Here is a 19,319-nt window from a genome sequence, read left to right on the forward strand (position 1 = left end):
ACTGGCATCATTACCTGCACACTTTTATTGAGTGTCTACAGTATGTAGACCATAATACTAAGTGGTAGATATATAAAAGCTAAGAGGCACCATGGTCCCAACTGCAGAAGTTTATAACCTAGCTGAGGAGATGAGGGTATAATGGTAAAGTAATTATACTGGTTCCACAAAACATACCCCATACGAATTTATGGTTTATATTTCCTCCAAAAGCTATAATACCATAGGTAGCATAGGCTAAGAGTCACAAGCAGAACTAAGTGGAGTGGGTGAGTCTTGGTTTGTGGGTGGGCTATGTCTTCACCTGTTTGGACTCTTTGAGTAGGTGGGGAAATGGTATCACTGTTATCAACTCTTTAATTTTCCATATTCCAGATTGAGATAAGTAAGGTTAGGATGTAAAAAGAATCTATTTCCCACTCCTATCTTCTATTCCAAACTCAGGGAAAGCATTATTGCTTCAAACAACAAAGGACAGAAAAAAAGGAATAGAAAGAAATGACAGAAAGTCTAAGAGTTACGTTCTCTTTGGAAACTGAAATGATGCCTCCAGGGGGCAGCACCAAGGCAGAGAAATACACTAAAATCGCTCATTCCTCCTTTCCTTGGGCTAGGGCTCCCCACAGTTCCCCACCATCACTCCTCCCATTCCTTCCAACTTTATTTTTAGCTGCTGGTGGGAGGGGGCAGGATGGGAGGGAAAGTAAAGAAAACAGAGAAGGAGAGGGACAGAGGCAGAGAGGACTTCTCACACGGACAGAGAACATCAAGGCATGGAATTCCCCCTCATCCCTCACCTGTTCTTGCCCCTGATGTTCCTGACAGGTGAGGGAGGTTAACTTCTTGGTTTATGGTGGGAATGGAAGATACACAGATTTTTGGCCTTGGGACCTTTACAGTTAAAATTCTTTGGGAGTTAGGTGGTGAGGTTAACTGGTTCTATGTTGTGTGTGTGTGTGTGTGTGTGTGTACGTATGTGTGTACATGTGTGCGCATGCATGCATGGTTTTGCATTCTTATGCCCACACATATGACTGCCTGGCAAAGGCTGAAGCTGTCCACTGCCTTGTGTAATATTTATGTCCAATTATATAAAACTTTGTCCTAAACCTTGGAGTTGACCAAAAAGAAACATGATGTGAACTTCCACGCGGCTAGTCTGATTACTGTTACCCGTCCCCACCCCTCCCTAATTCTCCCTATCCTTGGTGGTCTGTGGGCTCCTGAGGAATAACTAACAGTGTGGTCAGAACTCTGGGTTTATCTAACCAATGAGCTACAGTTACTGGTAGTATAGCCCTGCCAGCTTCCCAGATGCAGTAAGGCTCACTTACAAAATACCTTTCTGAAAATGAGCATGTTTTGAGACAGAGCAATAGCCATTGGTGAAAGTGGTGGTGGGGTGGCCTGAAGGGTTACTTGAAGGGGCAAGTCTCAGGGAAAGAAGCATGGGAGGGACAAGAGGCCTGGAATTTTTCCTCATCAGTGCCCTGTAATCTTTGTTTCCTAAAATACCAGCTCTGATTTTAAGTGGGTTGGGGTTGGGAGGGAAGAGTCAGCCAGGACATGATTGCGGGGGTCTTCAGAGTGGGCTGAGAGTTAAGGAAGAAATGCAAGCAGGCAAGGGGCGTCAGGAGGGGGATGAGTTAGGAAGCAGATGGTGAGAAACTTTGGGGGTGATGGGACCCTTGGAAAGGATGGATGGCAAACCATGTGTGTAGGCAGGCAAGTGGCTCCACCCAGTTAATTACCACTGAGGTTTCCAGGGCTGGAATCAACCAGAGACCTAGACACTGGAGAAAGAGTGAGAGAGTAACAATGATACTGGAAGTCAAGAAGAAACCAGAAGAGACCCAAACATGCAGTGTTCTCTAGCCTCCTCTTGTTCTCCCTATGGTCCTGGGTTTGGGTAGAATTTGGAAAGAATAGTTGTTCTGGGGCTGCAGAAAGGCAACCCTCACTTGGCCTGGAGAGGAGGATGTGTAGGAGGAATGATACAGAAAAGAGGAAGTTGCCTCTTCCAGGCATGTCTGTGAATGAGATTTCAAGGATAGGAATGGAAATACAGCTGTGCAACAGCATGGCAGAGGGCCACAGCTTAGACATCTCTACCCAAACACAGGAAGGAAATCATCCTTGCTTGGAGCTCTAAGTGCATGACATTGATGGAGTCCAGGGCAGTTTGTAGGATGAAGGGAGTTAGGCTGAGATCAGTATGTTCCCTTTGCGGCTTCTCTCTGCCTTCTCCTCTGTGCACTCATTAGCCTTTCTGACTGGTTTCTGCTAACCTTATGATCCTGCCCCCCCACCCCCACCCCCCAGGTCTCTGCTCCTCCTTTAACCTGGATGTGCATCGCCCACGCCTATTTCTAGGCCCACCGGAGACTGAATTTGGATACAGTGTCTTACAACATGTTGGGGGTGGACGACGATGGTGAGGAGCAAATCAGGGGGCCAAGGGGTTGGGACTGGAGTAGAGCTGTGAAAGGGGAGGCAAGGTGGATGGAAATAGAAACTAACCTGGTTCTTTGGAAGTGACTGGGGCTCTAGCCTTGCTGTCACCACGCCCTTTCCCTCTGGCCTATCTTAAGTGTCATATTCACACTGTGCTTGTATTCATTTCCTCCCCCCAGGATGCTGGTGGGTGCCCCCTGGGATGGGCCTTCAGGTGACCGAAGGGGGGACGTTTATCGCTGCCTTGTAGGGGGCTCCCACAGTGCCCCCTGTGCCAAGGGCCACTTGGGTAAGAAGATTCCTCACTCTTCTAACCCCTAACCTTAATATACTAGTGGCTTTGATCCCTTACATCTCACTTCTTTTTAAAAAAAAATTTTTTTTGGATTATAGTTAATTTACAATGTTGTGTTATTTTCAAGTGTACAGCAAAATGGTTCAGTTATACATACACATATATCCATTCTTTTTCAGATTCTTTTCTCATATAGGTTATTACAGAATGTTGAGTAGAGTTCCCTGTGCTATACAGTAGGTCCTTGTTGGTTATCTATTTTATTTTTTTTTTTTTTGGTTATCTATTTTATATTAATAGTGTGTGTATGTTAATCTCAAGCTCCTAATTTATCCCCCACCCTACATTTCCCCTTCGGTAACCATAAATGTGTTTTCTAAGTCTGTGAGTCTGTTTCTGTTTTGTAAACAAGTTCATTTATATAGTTAAAAAAATTAGATTCCACATATGAGTGATATCACACCTCGCTTATTCACCTCCATATCCCACACACTCCTCATTCCTGAATTGATTCTGACCCCTTCTCATCCTCTTCCAAAATCACCTTGAACTCAGTCACCCCATCTATGACCTCGTGACCTCATGTTCTTCCACTCCCCTTCAACCAGGTGACCATCCACTGGGAAATTCATCTCGTCCTGCTGTGAACATGCACCTGGGGATGTCTCTGTTAGAGACAGATGGCAATGGGGGATTCATGGTAAGCTAAGGAAAAAGTGGTGGTAGGGTCTCTGAAAGTTTGTGGTAGAGAAAAGGGCAGTCTGGTAAGGGAAATTGGTCTATGGGAAGAGGTCAAGGAGTTATAAACCCTAGAAAGCAAGAAGGGAAATCTCAGGGAGTGGTCTCACTGCCTCCGTTGACAAGGAGCATATTCTGAGGATGCCCTTGCAAGCCTGGGAGTAACTGTTTCCCTCACCAATCCCCAGGCTTGTGCCCCTCTCTGGTCTCGTGCTTGCGGCTCATCTGTCTTCAGTTCTGGAATATGTGCCCGTGTAGATGCTTCGTTCCGGCCCCAGGGAAGCCTGGCACCCACCGCACAACGTGAGCCAGGAGAAGGGCCCAAGTCCCCAGAACAGGGGGTGCAGGGTGGGAAAAAGATGGGGCCTCAGTGTATGATGCTTGACCAGGGACCTGCATGGCTATCCTCACTGTGACCTAGCGTGTCTGCGAAGGCTCCATGTTTCCTAACAGATAAGAATTCAGACCCTTTACCAGGGCATCAAGACTCCATGAACTGATTTATTAAGTCACTCAGTTGTGTCCGAACTGATTTAACCAACTTCAGAACTCAACTCTCACTATATCCCTCCATACCCTACACCTTGGCTATAGCCTTCACTTCACTTTTCTTGTGTATGTCATCTGTTTTTATACCTCCATCTCCTTTTATTTAAAGTGTTCTCCACCCAAATGCCTTTCCTTATGTTCTCTTCAAACATCTCCAGTCTTCAGTATCTTCTCAGTTGCTGCCTCCTTTTATTCCCCACCATCAGAACTGACCCTCTATTGTTCTCTCACAACATAAAATAGTCCTAAGTTTCCACTTGTGCTTAATTCCCTCTTCGTTGTTTTTGAGTCAATTGTATGTATTCCCATCTTCTCTTTTATTCAGTTCTATATTTACCTAGGACTGGGTAATCTTCCCTGTATGTAAGAAGTGCCTAATAGTTTGAATTAAATGTGCCCTCCTGTGACACAGTGGTAAAGAATCTGCCTGCCAGTGGTAAAGAACTCCTGCCTGCAGGAGACGTGGGTTCAATACCTGGGTCAGGAAGATCCCCTGGAAAAGGAAATGGCAACCCATTCCAGTATTCTTGTCTGGGAAATCCCATGGACAAAGAAGCCTGGTAGGCTATAGTCTATGGGGTCACAAAGAGTCAGACACTATTGAATGACTAACAATTTCCTGTGACTTCTTTCCTTGTTGCCCCCATGCCCAATATCCTTTGCCCCTCTGTTCCCCATCACCATTACCCCTTCTCTTAGGCTGCCCCACATACATGGATGTCGTCATTGTCTTGGATGGCTCCAACAGCATCTATCCATGGTCTGAAGTTCAGACCTTCCTACGAAGACTGGTAGGGAGATTGTTTATTGACCCGGAACAGATACAGGTAAGAGAAGGCAGGATGGGTGGGCATGGAGGGAAGAATCAGGGAGAGAGAAGATGAATGTAGGCAGTTTCTTCAGTAGTATCCAGGTGCTCATCTCCCCTCCCTCACATACTTCCTTCTCCCGCCCCCTGCCCATTACACACACTCTGTTAGCATGCACACTTTATTCTCAGGTGGGACTGGTACAATATGGAGAGAGCTCTGTCCATGAGTGGTCCCTGGGAGATTTCCGAACCAAGGAAGAAGTGGTGAGAGCAGCAAGGAACCTGAGCCGGCGAGAGGGACGAGAAACAAAGACTGCTCAAGCAATAATGATGGCCTGGTGAGACACTGGGAAGGGGAATTTGGAGGCCAGAAGGGTTAGGGGAAGGTTTGGAGTGCAGTGTGTACATCCTGACATGTGTTGCTTGCTTATGTTTGTTTGCATGCTAATGGTAGGTGGGGTGAGTCTAAATTGCCCATCATTTGCATTCCTCGTTGCCTTTCTACAAAGTATCTGTCTGTGTCTCTCCATGTTTCTGCTTTACGTATGCAGATGGAATTCTGTCTGTATACCTCCACTCCCCCTTTTTTAAAAAAAGATTTATTTGTTATTTGTTTATTGATTGATTGATTGATTGATTGATTTTTGGCTGCTCTGGGTCTTTGTTGCCACGTGCAGGCTTTCTCTAGTTGCAGCGAGCAGGCGCTACTCTTCGTTGCAGTGCATGGGCTTCTCACTGTGGTTACTTCTCTTGTGGAGCACGAGCTGTAGGGCTCTTGGGCTTCGGTAGTTGTAGCTCGAGACCTCTGGAGCGCAGGCTCAGTAGTTGTGTCTTATGGGCTTAGCTGCTCTGTGGCATGTGGAACCTTCCTGGACCAGGGAGCAAACCTGTGTCCCTTGCATTGGCAGGTGGATTCTCAATCACTGAACCACCAGGGAAGCCCCTTCACTCCCACTTTGATGTTGGCCCTTGGGTTCTCCACCACTCATGTTCTCACCCATTTTCCTAACTCGACAAAACTCATCTCTGGGAAGACTCCCCTGACCTGACCATTCTATATTCTACATACTGGTGGCTCAGCTGATAAAGAATCTGCCTGCAATGCAGGAGACCTGGGTTCATTCCCTGGGTTGGGAAGATCCCCTGGAGAAGAGAATGGCAACCCACTCCAGTATTCTTGCTTGGAGAATTCCATGGACAGAGGAGGCTGAAAGGCAGGCTGCATATTCCATGGGGTCCAAAGATTTGGTTGCGACTAACACTTTCACTTTTTTCCCCTCACCATTAATATTTATCCCCCTAAATACAATATTTGCTGAATGAATCTATGAGTGGATGGATTTTATACTTATTTGCATTGATGATATGCTGTTCTGTATGTTATAGGACCACCCTGACATGAGCTTTTATTACTGTGTGCCAGTCTCTATGCTAGACATTTGGGGAAATGGGCTAAAAGGCAAAAGGTCTGACCTCAGTGAACAGCTGACAGTGTTAAGTACTGGGTATGTGTATCTATCTGCACACATCTGATCCCACCTCACTCCTTTGTTTCTCTTCTCAGTACAGAAGGATTCAGTCAGTCCCGTGGGGGCCGACCAGAGGCTGCCAGGCTACTGGTGGTTGTCACTGATGGGGAGTCCCATGATGGAGAGGAGCTTCCCACAGCACTGCAGGCCTGTGAGGCTGGAAGAGTGACACGCTACGGGATTGCTGTGAGAATCAACTCTGAATCTGGAAGGATGGGAGGGGGTGGGGACGGTGACACTGAGGACTGGGAACTTAAGGAAAACTGGTATTGATAACTTCCCAGACCACTCACAACATACAACTAACACACCCCACCTTGATCTCCTGACCCCAGGTCCTTGGTCACTACCTCCGGCGGCAGCGAGACCCCAGTTCTTTCCTTCGAGAAATCAGAGCTATTGCCAGTGATCCAGACGAGAAATTCTTCTTCAATGTCACAGATGAAGCAGCACTGACTGACATTGTGGATGCATTAGGGGACCGGATTTTTGGCCTTGAGGGTAATGATTACTCTGGAGAAAAAGAGGACAGGGCAGGGGGAGTTCTGGGGTATAGGTGGAGTCCTGGAAAAAGTTTATTAGGTCAAAGGGGGAACCATCTTCCATTATATTGCCTCAATGTTTTCTTACACTCCAGGGTCCCATGGAGAAAATGAAAGCTCCTTTGGGCTGGAAATGTCTCAGATTGGTTTCTCTACTCATCAACTAAAGGTTGGACAGACTCCGACCACCCCCATGACCCCTCTCAACATCTGACTCCTTCCAGCCTCTAACTCAGAAAACTTCAATCCCAGTGCTCTTCTACACTGCCCCTTTAACTAATGTCCATGCTGACCTTCCCATGCCTTTCCAACCGACCCCAGTCTGCCCTCAGTGACCCTCTCACTCCTGGAGAGTTTTTTCTTCTTATTCCCCACTGTCTTTTCAGTGACCCCATCTGGTTGTGCCCTACAGGATGGGATTCTCTTTGGAATGGTGGGGGCTTATGACTGGGGGGGCTCAGTGTTATGGCTTGAAGAAGGTCGCCGCCTCTTCCCACCACGGACAGCCCTGGAAGATGAATTCCCCCCTGCATTGCAGAACCATGCCGCCTACCTGGGTGAGTAGCAGAGAGCTGCAAAGGACTAGAGGGTGGCGGGGGAAAATGCTTCCCCAGTGGGGGCTATCAGGTACTCACTGCTAACTCATGCAGTTTCTCACTGATCTGCTACTTTCCTTGGGACCCCCTTCTGTGCCTTTAGGGAGCCCTCCTACTCTGACCCCATTTTCTTTCCCTTTCACCCCTGATTCCTTCTCCACTTCTAGGTTACTCTGTTTCCTCCATGTTTTTGCGGGGTGGTCGCCGCCTCTTTCTCTCAGGGGCTCCTCGGTTTAGACATCGAGGAAAGGTCATCGCCTTTCAACTTAAGAAAGATGGGGCTGTGAGGGTCGCCCAGAGCCTCCAGGGGGAGCAGGTAGGGCATCCAAGGTTGGGGGCGGGGTGAGGCCCTTGGGTCCCAAGGGACTCCAGGCTGCTGGGGGAGGGATTCCAGGCTGTGGGAAGATGGTGAAGGGGCAAGAGAGGGGCCTTAGAAATCTGTGATGAATTCTGGTTGTCAGGGATGTGAGGACCAGATCAGCAGGTGCTTCCCACTTGTCCATAATCTTGCTTTCCCTTTCCCCTGGGATCACCACTGCCCACCACTCTCCAGATTGGCTCGTACTTTGGCAGCGAACTCTGCCCATTGGACATCGACGGGGATGGAACAACTGATGTCTTACTTGTGGCTGCCCCCATGTTCCTGGGGCCCCAGAACAAGGAGACAGGACGTGTTTATGTGTATCTGGTGGGCCAGGTGAGACTTGCTGGGATGCCCTAGAACTTGTCTTTAGGGGGTAGAGGGGGGAGGGGAGGCACACACATTTGAGGGCTGGCCGACAAGCCAGGACTCTGATCGGGACCTTTGGTCTTCTCCTCACCGCCACCAGCCATCCTTGCTGACACTCCAGAGAACACTTCAGCCAGAATCCCCCCAGGATGCTCGGTTTGGCTTTGCCATGAGTGCTCTTCCTGATTTGAACCAAGATGGTTTTGCTGATGTGGCTGTGGGGGCGCCCCTGGAGGATGGGCACCATGGAGCCCTGTACCTCTATCACGGGGCCCAGAGAGGAGTCCGGCCGCGTCCTGCACAGGTCAGAAAAGCTCTGATGAAGCAGGGGCATGGTGGGGGGAAGGGGGTACACACCCTTTTCTTATCATTGTTCCCCTGGGCTTGAGACCCAAGCTGAACAAGTGCCTTTTTTTATTGTTTATTTTTATTTAATTATTTTTGGCTGGGCTGAGTCTGTTGCTTTTGTAAGGGTTCTCTCTAGTTGTGGTGAGTGGAGGCTACTGTTTGTTTAGGTGCTCAGCCTTCTGACTGCGGTGGCTTCTCTTGTTGTAGAGCACGGGCTCCAGGCTCTCAGGCTTCAGTAGCCGTGGCTCACAGGTCCGAGAGTGCTGGCTTCAGTAGGTGCAGCACGAGGGCTCAGTAGTTGTGACCCTCGGGCTCTAGAGCGCAGGCTCAGTAGTTGTGGCACATGGGGTTAGTTGCTCTGCAGCATGTGGAATCTTCCTGGATTAGGGATTGAACCCATGTCCCCTGCATTGGCAGGTGGAGTCTTATGCACCTGGGAAGTCCAACAAGTGCCTTTGTTTTTTTTTAATCAGTAGTCAAAGAGGTGAGGCGATGGGGGCAGGAAACATTTGCTGTACTAGGGACTCCTGAACACACACAGGTTTTTCTCCTTCCTCCTCATGCTTGCGAAGAAGGCAATGGCAACCCACTCCAGTACTCTTGCCTGGAAAACCCCATGGATGGAGGAGCCTGGTAGGCTGAAGTCCATGGGGTTGCTGGGAGTTGGACACGACTGAGCGACTTCACTTTTACTTTTCACTTTCACTTTTTACTTTCATGCATTGGAGAGGGAAATGGCAACAACCCACTCCAGTGTTCTTGCCTGGAGAATCCCAGGGACAGGGGAGCCTGGTGGGCTGCCGTCTATGGGGTCGCACAGAATCGGACATGACTGAAGCGACCTAGCAGCAGTAGCAGCTGCCTCATGCTTGAGGGGAGAATTAGAAAAAGCCGGACGGGAGGCCTCAGAAACCAGGTGTGTGAGTCCCTGCTCAGTCTCTCCTCTCTCCCTCTCAGCGGATTGCCGCTGTCTCCATGCCGCAGGCCCTCAGCTACTTTGGCCGAAGTGTGGATGGCCGGATGGATCTCGATGGTGATGACCTGGTCGATGTGGCCGTGGGTGCCCAAGGGGCAGCTATCCTGCTCAGGTGAGCAGTCCCAGCTCAGGCAGCAGTGGTCAACATGGCACAGCTGTTAAAAGCAAGGGCTTTGGAGTCACAGACTTACATCCGGCTTCCTGATCAACTTACTCTGTGCTTCCATTCTCCTAGTTTATAAAATGGGAGTAATAACTATACCTGCCTTATAGGCTTGTGGTGAGGATTAAATGTGATAATCCATACAAAGATCTAAACACCATGCCTAGAACACATGGCAAGTGCTTATTGAATATCAGCTATTAGCTTACTTCTGTCCAGAGGTTCAGGGAAGGGTGACTCATGTGTCAGCCCAGCTCCTTTCCTTTGACCTCAGAGAGGCAAATACTGGGGATCGCCTTTCTCTAAGGGCTTTCCTCCCATGGCTAGACTTTCTTTCCCACCCTGTTCCCAGCTCCCGGCCCATTGTCCGCCTGGCCCCTTCACTAGATGTGACCCCGCCGGCCATCAGCGTGGTTCAGAGGGACTGTAAGCGGCGAGGCCAGGAGGCAACCTGCCTGTCCGCAGCCCTTTGCTTCCAAGTGACCTCCCGCACTCCTGGCCGCTGGGATCGCCGATTCTGTGAGTGACTAGAGTGCACCCTGGGCAGCAGTCCAACCCCTCCCTGCCCTAGTCTCAGGACCCCTCTCTACCCGCACTCTTGCCCACCCCATTCAGATGTGCGGTTCACAGCATCGCTGGACGAGTGGACAACTGCAGCCCGGGCAGCATTTGATGGCTCTGGCCAGAGGCTGTCCCCTCGGCGGCTCCGGCTCAGTGTGGGGAACATCACTTGTGAGCAACTGCACTTCCACGTGCTGGTGAGGAGGGGGCAGGAACTGCTTGGCATCAGGGCCTGGGAGCGAGAGGAAGGCTGCATCAGAGAAGGAGATTCTGTTGGATCGGCAAGAAAGCCAAAGCGGGAAAAGTGAGAGAGTTCAGACTTTGGAGGCAGGCTGATCTGGGTTTGAATCCTGCTCTGCCATTTAGCACCTGTGCATTCTGGCAAGTCACGTCACCTGCAAACCTTAGTTTCTTTGCCTGAAAAGGGGAGATTAATAATAACAATGTTAAAAAAAAAAAAAATAACAATGTTATAGGAGTTGTCTTAGAATTAAATGTAATAGTATTGATAAAACCTTAGGACAGTACCTAGCACACAGGAAGTGCTCAGTAAATGATCAGTGTAATTGCCACATTCTACCAAGATTCCTGGGTCGTCTCCCTTACCCTGGTTCCCCATGATCCTTCACTCTGATTTCTCTCAGGATACTTCAGATTACCTCCGGCCAGTGTCCTTGACTGTGACCTTTGCTTTGGACAACACCACAAAGCCAGGGCCCGTGCTGGATGAGGGCTCACCCACCTCCATCCGAAAGCTGGTCAGCAGTGCCAAGCCCTGTCCGCCCCTGCCCCTGCATCACCACATTACACTTCTCAGTGAATTCAGGAGAAAGGGGTGGGGGCAGACATGAGATCACAGTGGAATCTGACCTAGGCACCCACTCTTCTCTTTTCACTTCCTCCAATCCCATTCCTTTCTCCCATGCCTTCCTCTCAGTCCTCAGCCCATTCTCTCTCCTCTAGGTCCCCTTCTCCAAGGACTGTGGCCCTGACAATGAATGTGTCACAGATTTGGTACTTCAGGCTAATATGGACATCAGAGGCTCCAGGTGGGATGGACATGAATGGGCCAAACCGGGCTGACTTGAGACAGACCTGAAGGGACTTGAAGGGAGATGGAGGGCTGTTTCTTGCCCAGGAAAACAGAAGTGAGGCTTCTGGCTCTCCTTCAACTCTGGGCTGTCCTTTATCCACCACTCCTAGGAAGGACCCGTTCGTGGTTAGAGGTGGTCGGCGGAAAGTGCTGGTGTCAGCAACTCTGGAGAACAAGAAGGAGAATGCCTACAACACTAGCCTGAGTCTCGGCTTCTCCAGAAACCTCCACCTGTCCAGTTTCACTCCTCAGGTGCCCTTGGGGAAGGGAGTTCAGGGGAGTCAGGGAAGGAGGAAGCCAATTGGAGTGCTTGCTCTGAGGGCCTCTGGGAAAGGCTGTGTTTAGAGGCCGCAGGCAAGAGGGCAGTCGCAGCCCCAGCACAGCCTGCTTCCTCTGTTCTCAGAGCAACAGCCCAGTGAAGGTGGAGTGTGCAGCCCCCTCTGCGCATGCCCGGCTCTGCAGCGTGGGGCATCCTGTCTTCCAGATGGGAGCCAAGGTGAGTTGGGGCCCAGGATGAGAAGGGGGCTTTGAGAGATTAGGGGCTGGAATCTGTGGGGCCTGGGAGTTTAGGGAAGGAGGCTCACAGAGGCTACATTCCTCTGTAGTTGTCTCATGAAGAGAAACCTATCATGTCCCTTGTCCCTAGGTGACCTTCCTGCTAGAGTTTGAGTTTAGCTGCTCCTTCCTCCTGAGCCAGGCCCTTGTGAGGCTGACGGCCACCAGGTGAGAGGATTGGGCATCTCCTCCCAGCCCTCTCCTGTTCGGTCCTGATGGTGGTGGTGTGGGAGTGAGGGTGGGGGTGGAAGCAGCATGGCTCCCTCACTCCAGAGAAGGGTGTCTGAGACAGGGCTGGGCTGTGAGCCTTCCCCTTGACCCTACAGCAGTAGCCTGGAGAGAAATGGAACGCTTCGAGATAACACAGCCCAGACCTCAGCCTACATTCAGTATGAGCCTCACCTCCTATTCTCCAGGTATGGCTTAGCTCCTCACTGGGACCCCGTTCTTACCCCAGACTCGTCCTCTTTATGTTCGCTCCTTCTCCCTCCATGTGCTTCAGTGTTTCTGAACAGCAAACTCTTGGGGTTGCCCCATCTTTTTGGCCTTAATCCCACTCATGCTGAACCTCCCCTTTTAAGCATTTCTCTTTCCTAGGTATGGGTATACCTATACATCCTAGTTGTAGGGCTTTGCTGGGCCCTGGGGGTTGGAGCTGGGGTGGTGGGATGTGGCCATAAAGTTTATGCCAAGTCTATGTCATATTTCATTTCTGTCTTTGCTGTGTGCCCCCATATCTTTATCCATGTGCTGGCCCTTCCTACCATGAATCTGTCCGTGTGCTGATCATATGCCTGTGTTTCTGTGTCATGGCTGTGACCATACACCTCCTGACTTGGTGTCCACACAGCGAGTCCACTCTGCACCGCTATGAGGTCCACCCCTATGGAACCCTCCCAGTGGGCCCTGGCCCCGAATTCAAAACCACTCTTAGGGTAAGAAGCCAGAGGGGCCTTGGCATGAGCAGAGGGATGGAGAGGAGTCCTGGGAAAAGGATGGGAAGGGTCTCTCTTAGATTTCAGTGGCCTCGAGGGTAAAGTGGAACAGGTGAGGAAGGGTCTTTGTCTCTCACCCCTTCCTTTTCCAATCCTCCCTTTAGGTTCAGAACCTTGGCTGCTATGTGGTCAGCGGCCTCATCATCTCAGCCCTCCTTCCAGCTGTGGCCTATGGGGGCAACTACTTCCTGTCACTGTCTCAAGTCATCACTAACAATGTGAGTCTGGCCTGGGGGCCAATGGAACCCTGCCACCTTGATCTGGTGGACTCACCCAGCTCCTCATCTTCTGGGTCTCTGCTCTCAGGGATCCTCCCTCTCTGGGGGGTGGGGTGCTTTCTTTTCCATATGTACCTTCTTTGAGAAGAAAGAAAGGGATTACCCAGGGAAGAACTTCAAGAGTGTGGGTGGTGTGCTCCTGCTCAGCCTGGAGGGGCCGGCCTCTCGCCATCCAGGGGATCCCTCAAGTTGGCTCTTCCTCTAGGCAAGCTGCACAGTGCAGAACCTGACCGAGCCCCCAGGGTCCCCTGTGCATCCAGAGGAGCTTCAGCACACAAGCAGGCTGGTATGAGTCACAGAGGGTGAAGAAGGTGTCCAGAGCAGGAATGCAGGGAGGAGCATTGAGTTCAGAGCTTTGGGGTGGAAGGTAGAGCCCGGAATGGGGCATGGGGATTGCTCCCCCTCCAGGGTCCTGATCAGTCTCTCTCTTCCGGTAGAATGAGAGCAATACCCGCTGCCAGGTTGTGAGGTGCCACCTGGGGCGGCTGGCAAAGGGGACCGAGATCTCTGTTGGACTACTGAGGCTGGTTCACAATGAATTTTTCCGGAGGGTAAACTTTTCCTTTTCTATTACTCTCCCCTGCTGCTGCTCTCTGGGACTTTAGCATAGGCATTTCGGAGACAGATTCATGTTCAAGTTTGAGCTTTGCTTCCTACTAGCAATGTTATTTCATTTTTCTAAGCTTCTTTCTCCTCATCTGTAAAATAAGGAAGAAAATATCTACTTCATGAGGTTGTTGTAAAGAACAAACTAATGAGATGCACTCACTCAAAGCTAGTTACTGTTCTTGTATTATCTTCCACTTATCATCCCTTAGTTATTATCACTAAGGTATATAGGATACCTAAATTCAATCAATCTATCAAATGCCTACTATATAAAAGGCCCTGTGTTATATATATACTACCCTGTGACTAAGGAGAATATACCCAACATTTAGCATCATGGCTTCCCAGATGACCCTAGTAAAAGGTTCCTGGGTAAAGAACCTGCCTGCCAATGCAGGAGACGTAATATATGCAGGTTTGATCCCTGGGTTGGGAAGATCTCCTGGAAAAGGAAATGGCAACCCATTCTGGTATCCTTGCCTGGAAAATTCCATGGACAGAGGAGCCTGGCAGGCTACAGTCCATGCAGTTGCAAAGAGTCAGACACGACTGAGCATGTTTAGTTAACTCATTATAGCGATTTAATATAATTTTATTAAATGAACCAGTAAAGAGTTGATATTACATGTAGGATATGCATGGAGGGTAGTGGGAAGTGATATTGTATAGTGAAAGCGATCTAAATTATGAAAATTCTTTAAAGCTAAGGAGTTGAATTTAACATGATAGGCAGTCAGGAGTCAGTGTGAGTTCCTTAGCAGAGCAATGATATCTTAATTATAACAGCTGTTTACTACTAGGAGTTTATATTGTACTTTCCTGTGTGCCATCTACTTTGAATAATATAAGATCCCTGGGATGTAGGCATTTTTCAGGAAAGTTAAGTCTGACAGACCATCCTTCTCTAAGTCCGATTCTCTCTCTTTTTTTTTTTTTTCCGATTCTCTCTTTATCTCTCTTTGGTATCCTTTTTTCATTCATTTATTTACTCTTTTAACAAAGGTTTATTGAGAAGTTGTGCTAGGCACTAGGGACACATAAGTTACTAACACTTGACCTCAAGGATCTTATAGTTCAACAGAGGTGAAAGAGAAATAAACAGAATATTATAACCTAGTCCAGGGTGATGGGGATTAGGAGGAAGCACCTTTTTACTTCCCAGAGGGGATGACATCTAAACTTCAACCTGAAGGAAGAGTAGGAGTTAGCCAAAAAAAGAGGAGTTGAATGCATTTCCTGAGGAGTAGAGCATGCAGAGTCTATGAAGGGCCACAGGCTTTCCATCTGTTACCCTTCTTCTCTTTCCCTATCGCTCTCCAACCTTTTCTTCTGGTCTTGAGGGTCCTGGAAGTTATCCCCCCAGCCTCATTTTTGCCATTAGGGTCCTGAGACCTGTTCCACCTGATGATGTATTTGTTGTTGTTAGTCGCTAAGTCGTGTCTGACTTTTTTGCAACCCCATGGACTATAGCCCGTCAGGCTCCTCTGTCCATGGGATTTCCCAGGCAAGAATACTAGAGTGGGTTACCATTTTCTTCTCTAGGGGATCTTCCAGAACCAGGAATCGAACCCCAGTCTCCTGCATTGGCAGGCGGTTCTTTACCGCTGAGCCACCAGGGAGGCCAATCATGGCTCACTTTATTTTATTTTTTAAATTTTCATTCATTTATTTATTAAAAAAATTTTTTTTCATGGCTCACTTTAAATCTCTTTCCATTCGACAGGCCAAATTCAAGTCTCTGACAGTGGTCAGTACCTTCGAACTGGGCACTGAAGAGGGCAGCGTCCTACTGCTGACTGAAGCCTCCCGGTGGAGTGAGGTATAGGGCTGGAGACTGAGTTTGAGAGCTGTGAAACTAGTAAGGGTGGCGATAGCATCAGGGCACCCGTGAGCTTGTTCACAACAGGGGTGTCTTCATTAGGCAGCATTCAGGGAGTCAGAAGCGATCAATCAGAATGGTGGATCCCCCTGCCTCCATTCTGACCTCAGTTTCTTCCCTTTTATTCTTCTGTTTGGGGGCTGAGTTTGCTACTGTGTGGGGTGAAGCTAATTGAGCAAAAGGGTGCAAGTAAAAACCAGCTCGCCTCTCTATGCAGAGCCTCCTGGAGGTGATTCAGTCCCGCCCTGTCCTCATCTCTCTGTGGATCCTCATTGGCAGTGTCCTGGGAGGGCTGCTCCTTCTTGCTCTACTTGTTTTCTGCCTTTGGAAGGTAAGCACTGCTGTAGTGGACAGTATGGGGTATGGGGCCCATGAGTTAAGGTATCCTTCATTACAGCAAGGAAAACTGGGTTTGTGCTGGGCAACTAAGCAGGCTGTGGGTGTCTCCAGATCTCCTTCACTGTCCTCCATGAATCTTAGTTGAATTAAACCAAAGTCAAATAAAATAAATTTGAATCTCATTTTTGGACGCAGAACAAACTGAAGGCTTCAGATACCTCTAAGGGCCTTTGGCAGGGTCCCCAGGCAGGGCATTTGGTGATGACCCTTATCTCTTTCCCTACAGTTTGGCTTCTTTGCCCGGAAGAAAATACCCGAGGGAGAAAAAAGAGAAGAGAAATTGGAGCAATGAATGTAGAATAAAATCCATAAAGACCTCTCTTACAGCTTCTCCAAAAGACTTGCCTAAGAGCAGAAGTTTGGGGGCTCAGATGGTGCAAGAGGAAGAAAGCCTCTGGACTGTCTCCCCCAACCTGCAGCCTGACTTGACTTTTGAGTCATGAGGATGCTGCTGGCAAGAGATGAGGCCTCACCTCAGACAAGAAGGGCTGGCACTAAAACCAGGAACATTCCCACCGTTTGCTTCCCTCCGTGTGATCCTGGCTCCAGAGCTTACACTGGGGCCTTAGTGTAGGGCCCCTTTTTTCCCCTGCCCCTGGGAATCAAGCATTTTTTTTTTTTTTGCCTAGGTCCCTGACTTCTTTCAGATTCCCCCACTGGAAAGGACGAGGGTTATCTTCCACCATTCCCCCACCTCTCACCTTCCTGCCTTCTCCCCTCTCCACAGGAGAGCGCTGACGTTGACTTGCACGAAGTAAAGTCAACATCTGCTGCTTTCCTGTGGAGTCTGGTGATTCAGAGGGCCGGATGGGGAGAGTCAACAGGAAAAAAGGAGGGAGGAGGAAAAGCCACAGAGACATTCTGTACAATTCCAAGAAACAGAGAAGCCTTTAGACAGGCAACTGCCATTCCCCCTGAAACCTGAGACTTTCATGGTGCACTCGCCCGCGCTCGCCCGCCCTCAGGTGCTGGTGAAAGGGAACTGCTCCAGGCCTGCTGGGCAAGGGTGTCCCAGCTCTGCAGCCTTCTCTGGGAGCAAAGCCAGGGCTGGGTGCTGGATTCTCTGGAGCCAGGGGCCCCCATGTGGCTAGAGCTGGAATAACAGGAAAGACTGGATGCCCCAGGCAGTTTTTTCTTCTCAGGCTGCACACCCTCTTAAGCCCTCCTTGGAGCCTCCTTATAGAAACTAGAGAGAAGGGACAGGATTGCTGCTTGATGGTGCGAAACCCTTTCACCTTACTAGATTTGGGAGGCAGAAGCACCAAGTGGTCTGAACAAGTGGGGTCTGAATTAAGGAAGAAGCTGAAGAAGGTGGCAAGAGGTCTCTGGGAAGCAAGCCCTTACTTGTTTGGCACTGGTTATATAGCACAAATTAGCTCCTACGAAATATTTCTGGGGCATCTCCAGCCATACCTTGTGAGGCTTCTCTGGTGGCATCAGTTTGCCAGCCCTTGCCTAATGTTTACTGGAAATTCCCAAGTTAATTTCTATCTCTGAACAACCCCCACCCTCCACCCCCTCACCCCCAACTCTCACTTTTTGGTCATGGCCAGTAAAGAGAAGTGGATTCTCCTTGACAACTGGGTAACTTTCAGTTCTTTGTAACCAAGACTCTGGATACCAAAGTCAGATATTGGTTTCCAGAGAGCAGCTCTGACAGCCACTTGAAGAATCAACACCCATTTACAGCCAAGGAGAGAGGGGACCTGACTGGGCAGTTGACTAGCAGCCACAGATTCTCCTCCAGGGCTGTTCTTGAGATCTGGTCAGAGAGTTTATTTTGACTTGTCTCTGACCTTTTACAGACAGCATTGTCTCTGTTTCCTAATAGGGTGGACAGTTTATCAGATGGTCAGAACAAATAAAGTTCAGTATCAAATGACTTCTGGTTCTTCTTGAGTTCCCTGGGATATAGACTGCTCAAAATTGTGAGAGGTGGAGCCTTGATTCACCTGAGACCCTATAAAGTTGAGTCCCTGGAAGATGAAGTTATGAAGGGTTTGAAGTGATTCTGTGACTCTCCTACTGGAGATGTGCCCTAGCCTCCTGCAATCCTCACCTGTTTATGTAAGCATAGAGTGTAAAATGTGTAGGTTTGATTTGGTAAGCACATAGGCCTACATTGAAATTCCAGGTCTGCCATTTATGAGCTATATGGCCTTGGGCAAGCCATGACTACCCTGAAGTTCAGATTAAGAGGCTGTGTAGAACAGTGGTTAAGAATGAAGACAGACTTGAGTTTAAGCTATACCACTTGAAGGGCTTCCCTGGTGGCTCAGTGGCAAAGAACTCATCTGCGAATGCAGGAGATGCGGGCTCAATGCCTGGTTCAGGATGATCCCCTGGAGAAGGAAATGGCAACCCACTCCAGTATTCTTGCCTGAGAAATCCCATGGATAGAGGAGCCTGGCGGGTTACAGAACATGAGGTTGCAAAAGAGTTGGACATGATTTATCAACTAAACAACATACCACATAAAACCTGTTGGACATTGAACAGATTTAACTTCTCTAAGTCTTGACTTTCTTGACTTTAAACTTATTAAGGTTCAGACTTCCCTGGTGGTTCAGTGGTTAAGATTCCATGCTCGCATTGCAGGGAGCCAGGGTTCATTCCCTGGTCAGGGAACTAGATCCTACATGCTACAAGTAAAGATCCCACATGCTGCTATGAGGATTGAAGATCCTGCAAGTCACAGTTAAGACACAGCTCAGCCAAATATTTAAAAATAAATGTATTAGGATTGTGAGGACTAAATGAGGTAATTGAAGTAAAGTGAACATATAGTAAGTACTCAATAAATGGTAACTACTGTTATAAAAATAATTTGTTATAAGAAAACCTACCCTATATAACCTGCACTGTGAGGACTGAGGAGGTATATTGAAGCACCAAGTGATGCTCATGATCTGGTGACTTGCCTGCTCTTCACAGACTCTCAAGATTTGTTTTCCTATGTGTTATTATCTCCTGCCACTAAATCTTACCCTATGCCTCATCCCCTTTGATATAAGCCCTCAGGCCCAGAAAGATGATAATTAGGTGATTAACTTAAGGCTCTAAAGGTAGAAATCCGATTGATTAGATTTCTTTAGACACCCAGGGTTCTCCTATTATCCTCAAGGGACATGGGTGCTTCAGCAATGGGCTTCTAGAGACCACGTCTCTGTCTTTGTTGCCTAACCCTGAGAATAGTGACCTTTCTAGCTTATTAGGCAG

The 19,319-nt window shown here is 48.8% G+C and overlaps 1 protein-coding gene across 3 annotated transcripts; it reads left to right on the plus strand.

The window, feature by feature from the left end:
• Positions 1-49: 49 nt before the first annotated feature.
• On the plus strand, positions 50-17,982 carry ITGA10 (integrin subunit alpha 10). 3 transcript variants are annotated; one of them, XM_061120966.1, is made up of 30 exons: positions 50-825; positions 2,323-2,434; positions 2,634-2,743; positions 3,358-3,449; positions 3,676-3,790; positions 4,736-4,863; positions 5,037-5,185; positions 6,412-6,562; positions 6,712-6,877; positions 7,014-7,087; positions 7,331-7,475; positions 7,682-7,830; positions 8,068-8,211; positions 8,345-8,548; positions 9,550-9,680; positions 10,084-10,250; positions 10,347-10,489; positions 10,937-11,050; positions 11,256-11,341; positions 11,496-11,637; positions 11,789-11,881; positions 12,032-12,108; positions 12,267-12,356; positions 12,791-12,875; positions 13,040-13,153; positions 13,419-13,499; positions 13,651-13,764; positions 15,546-15,641; positions 15,919-16,032; positions 16,327-17,982. In XM_061120966.1, exons 1-30 carry the CDS (start codon positions 774-776, stop codon positions 16,390-16,392), a joined length of 3,504 nt encoding a protein of 1,167 aa, XP_060976949.1. In that variant the 5' UTR covers positions 50-773; the 3' UTR covers positions 16,393-17,982. The 3 variants fall into 3 exon arrangements, with proteins under 3 accessions (XP_060976949.1, XP_060976950.1, XP_060976951.1); XM_061120967.1 differs by having other exon boundaries at positions 12,270-12,356; XM_061120968.1 differs by having other exon boundaries at positions 9,577-9,680.
• Positions 17,983-19,319: the final 1,337 nt, after the last annotated feature.

The sequence above is a fragment of the Dama dama genome, chromosome 20, assembly GCF_033118175.1.
Source record: "Dama dama isolate Ldn47 chromosome 20, ASM3311817v1, whole genome shotgun sequence".
Classification (NCBI taxonomy): Eukaryota; Metazoa; Chordata; class Mammalia; order Artiodactyla; family Cervidae; genus Dama; species Dama dama.